General features: G+C 38.5%; 1 protein-coding gene across 1 annotated transcript; it reads left to right on the forward strand.

Annotated features, from left to right (window-relative positions):
- Positions 1 to 101: 101 nt before the first annotated feature.
- Positions 102 to 1,882, forward strand: LOC111649187 (major histocompatibility complex class I-related protein 1-like). Its single transcript, XM_023398940.2, has 4 exons — positions 102 to 451; positions 899 to 1,003; positions 1,296 to 1,313; positions 1,485 to 1,882. Exons 1-4 carry the CDS (start codon positions 124 to 126, stop codon positions 1,523 to 1,525), a joined length of 492 nt encoding a protein of 163 aa, XP_023254708.2. The 5' UTR covers positions 102 to 123; the 3' UTR covers positions 1,526 to 1,882.
- Positions 1,883 to 2,978: the final 1,096 nt, after the last annotated feature.

The following is a 2,978-nucleotide window of genomic DNA, read 5'->3' on the forward strand; positions in this document are numbered from 1 at the left end:
GTAAACTGCATCATGTGCACTTGAACTGAAGCACAGGATATGTTCACTGTTCTCAAAGTTTAAAGATGTATCAATTGTTACTGATTATTTTAGTATTTTTAAAATGTATGACATACCTTGATAATGATAATGTTTTTTTATTCTCCAGAGCTTCCCTCAGTGTCTCTCCTCCAGAAGACTCCCTCCTCTCCAGTCAGCTGCCACGCTACAGGTTTCTACCCTCACAGAGCTGTGATGTTCTGGAGGAAAGATGGAGAGGATCTTCATGAGGACGTGGACCAAGGAGAGATCCTCCCCAACAATGATGAAACCTTCCAGATGAGAGTTGACCTGAACATTTCATCAGTCACACCTGAAGACTGGAGGAGGTACGACTGTGTGTTTCAGCTCTCTGGAGTGAAGGAGGACATCGTCACCAAACTGGACAAAGCAGTGATCAGGACCAATGAAGGTAAGCGTGAGATCAGAGGTGATGGAGATTGAAAATACACACTTTTCATTCTTTCTTTCTTTTTTCTTTCTTTCTTTCTCTTTTTTTCTGAAATCTTTACTTTGATTTTTAAATCTTAAGCCTTAACCTCGGGCTAACAGAATGACTCTGGTTTATGACTTTGGTCTTGTCAAAGTTCTGGCCATCATTTCTATCAGTTGTCATCAATGACATCAAAGTCACTGATAACATCTGTGGGCACAGTGACATCACTACAACACTAACGTGAGTGGGAAACAAGGTTTCTGTAGTGCTGCTAATTGAAGTGTTGAAGGAAAGCAAAACTACAGTTGTGTCTGACTGAAGTGAATTCTGTTTCCCACTACGATCTCAAACTAAAGTGGACGAAACATGTTCGTCTCCATCCAGCATTAGAGACAAAGTGTGAATGTTCTGTTGTGGTTCCAGTTCCTCCCTCTGAGTTTCCTGCCGCTGCTGCTGTCAGTGGAGTTGTTGTAGGACTGCTGCTCCTGGCTCTCTGTGGACTCTTCATCTGGAGAAGGAAACACAATGGTGAGGGACAAAGATGTTTTCACTCATGATGAAGCCACTTTTACTCCACTGTTCACTGATCTCCAGTCATTCTAAAGCCAAAGGACAACTGGAGCAGGCAGCAAAGACCTCGACAGATGTTGTGTGTTTGTAAAGAGTTGGTTTTCTACATTTATAGTCAAAACAAAAATCTGTGAATTTATGGGGGATTTCTTCAAAACAACACAACGTTTGTTTGTGTCATAAATTCAGTTTTGTTTTATTTTTTATTGTTTATTTATTTTAACATTGATTTCTCTCTTCCGTGTTTCAGGGTTCAGACCTGCAAACAGTAAGTTTCCCTCTATGACAAATTAAATATAATCATTTTAATCTAATGTCTTATTGTTGAGAAGTGAATGTGTCTGAACATTAACACTCAATCATTCATGTCCAGCCCTGCCTTTCATATGATGCCTCTTTGTTTCAAATGAATCTACTTCACTTTTGTTTCTGCCTGCAGCTTCGGACTCTTCATTTCCATTGGATGCAGCTTCTAACTGATCACAGTGAGATGTCAGATGTGCAGAAAAAGAGACGAGCTCAGTCATAAAATGTTACCGAAGAAGATCAGAAGAGGAAAGTCGACTGCAGTGAAGTTACAGTGGCATTAGTTCACAGTGTAATATCCATGTGTTGTGGTTAAACGGTTTTGGGAAAGTGTGTGTTAGTTCTCCTGATGCCGATGATTAGAAATGATCTCTGATCTGTGAAGTAGATCAAGGCTTGAATGATGTTTAATCATCGATTACACCAGATATCAGACGTCATGATTAGACATTTAACCAGGAATGTTAATCATCTGTGCTGTAACCTGTTAATCTACTTTAATTATTTAATAATAAAGAAAACTTTCTCTGAGCTGCTGTTACAATCACATTATTTCTGTTGCTTTTATTTCAAGTTGTTCAATTATGTATATGTGTGTATCTGTCTTTGATGAATAAAGTTCTGATGGAAGTGATGAATGAAATGGCTCCATGTCTATTTGTTCATTTTGGGGAAGATACTGTATCTTACCATCTAGGCTGGTTTAAACATGTTTGATCTTGCTGTTAATACAGAAGCTTTTGGTTGTGTTAGAAAGTGCATGCAAAGTTAAAATGGTTGTGTTTCAGAGTGAGGAGCAGACACGTCAACAGACTGTAGTGGAAACATATTGTGTTGTAAACATTTAAAAGAACATTCATTCATTTTTTAATGGATCACAACAATTATTTTCAAAGGCACGAAGAACATGTTTAATTCCTGCTGTCAGGATATTCCACTCCAATACAACAAGGCTTTCTACCACTGAGACTAAAGGTTCTTTACAATTTAAACAAGGGAAGGAAGTCATTCTTAACAGAATAACACTGGGTCACATTACAGTAACTTAAACAACACTTTAAAATATTGTAGGCCTCCAGCTGATGTGGCCCAATATCACACATCACAAATGTCCAATCTGGACAAGGAGCTACAATCTGTGGCGTATGGCCCCTGTAGAGGCTGCTATTTCCTAGCTGTGTGGACCTACAGGGTTATACATATTTATTTACTTGTAAGATTATATTGAAAATCTATCATGTCACTATTTCTGTTAATGAAAAAAAGAGTTTAAAGGGAGAGAAAAATAAAACATGACAAGTCCATTTTTAGACAAGTTATATCAGCAAACGTATATTCAATCCAAATAAACTCTCTCCGGACTCAGGCTCTTCATGTGTGTGTGTGTGTGCATGAGAATAAAGAGATAAAGAACAAGCACATGTTAATTTGGCCACCAAAGATAAAACCAAACAAATGGTCTGGCCCCTAAATACATTTCTAATGTACCTGTAGATATGAAGCGGCCACACCCCTCAGGTCACCTGGGACAGGTTTTTCTCAGTGTTCTCAGGATCAAAACCAAGCAAAGTGAAGCAGCTTTTATTACTATGCTCCTCACCACGTGGAACAATCTTCCTGATCTGAA

This window comes from Seriola lalandi, unplaced genomic scaffold (genome assembly GCF_002814215.2).
Source record: "Seriola lalandi dorsalis isolate HSWRI2012SDOR001 ecotype SW California unplaced genomic scaffold, Sedor1 jcf7180002050113, whole genome shotgun sequence".
NCBI classification, from domain to species: Eukaryota; Metazoa; Chordata; class Actinopteri; order Carangiformes; family Carangidae; genus Seriola; species Seriola lalandi.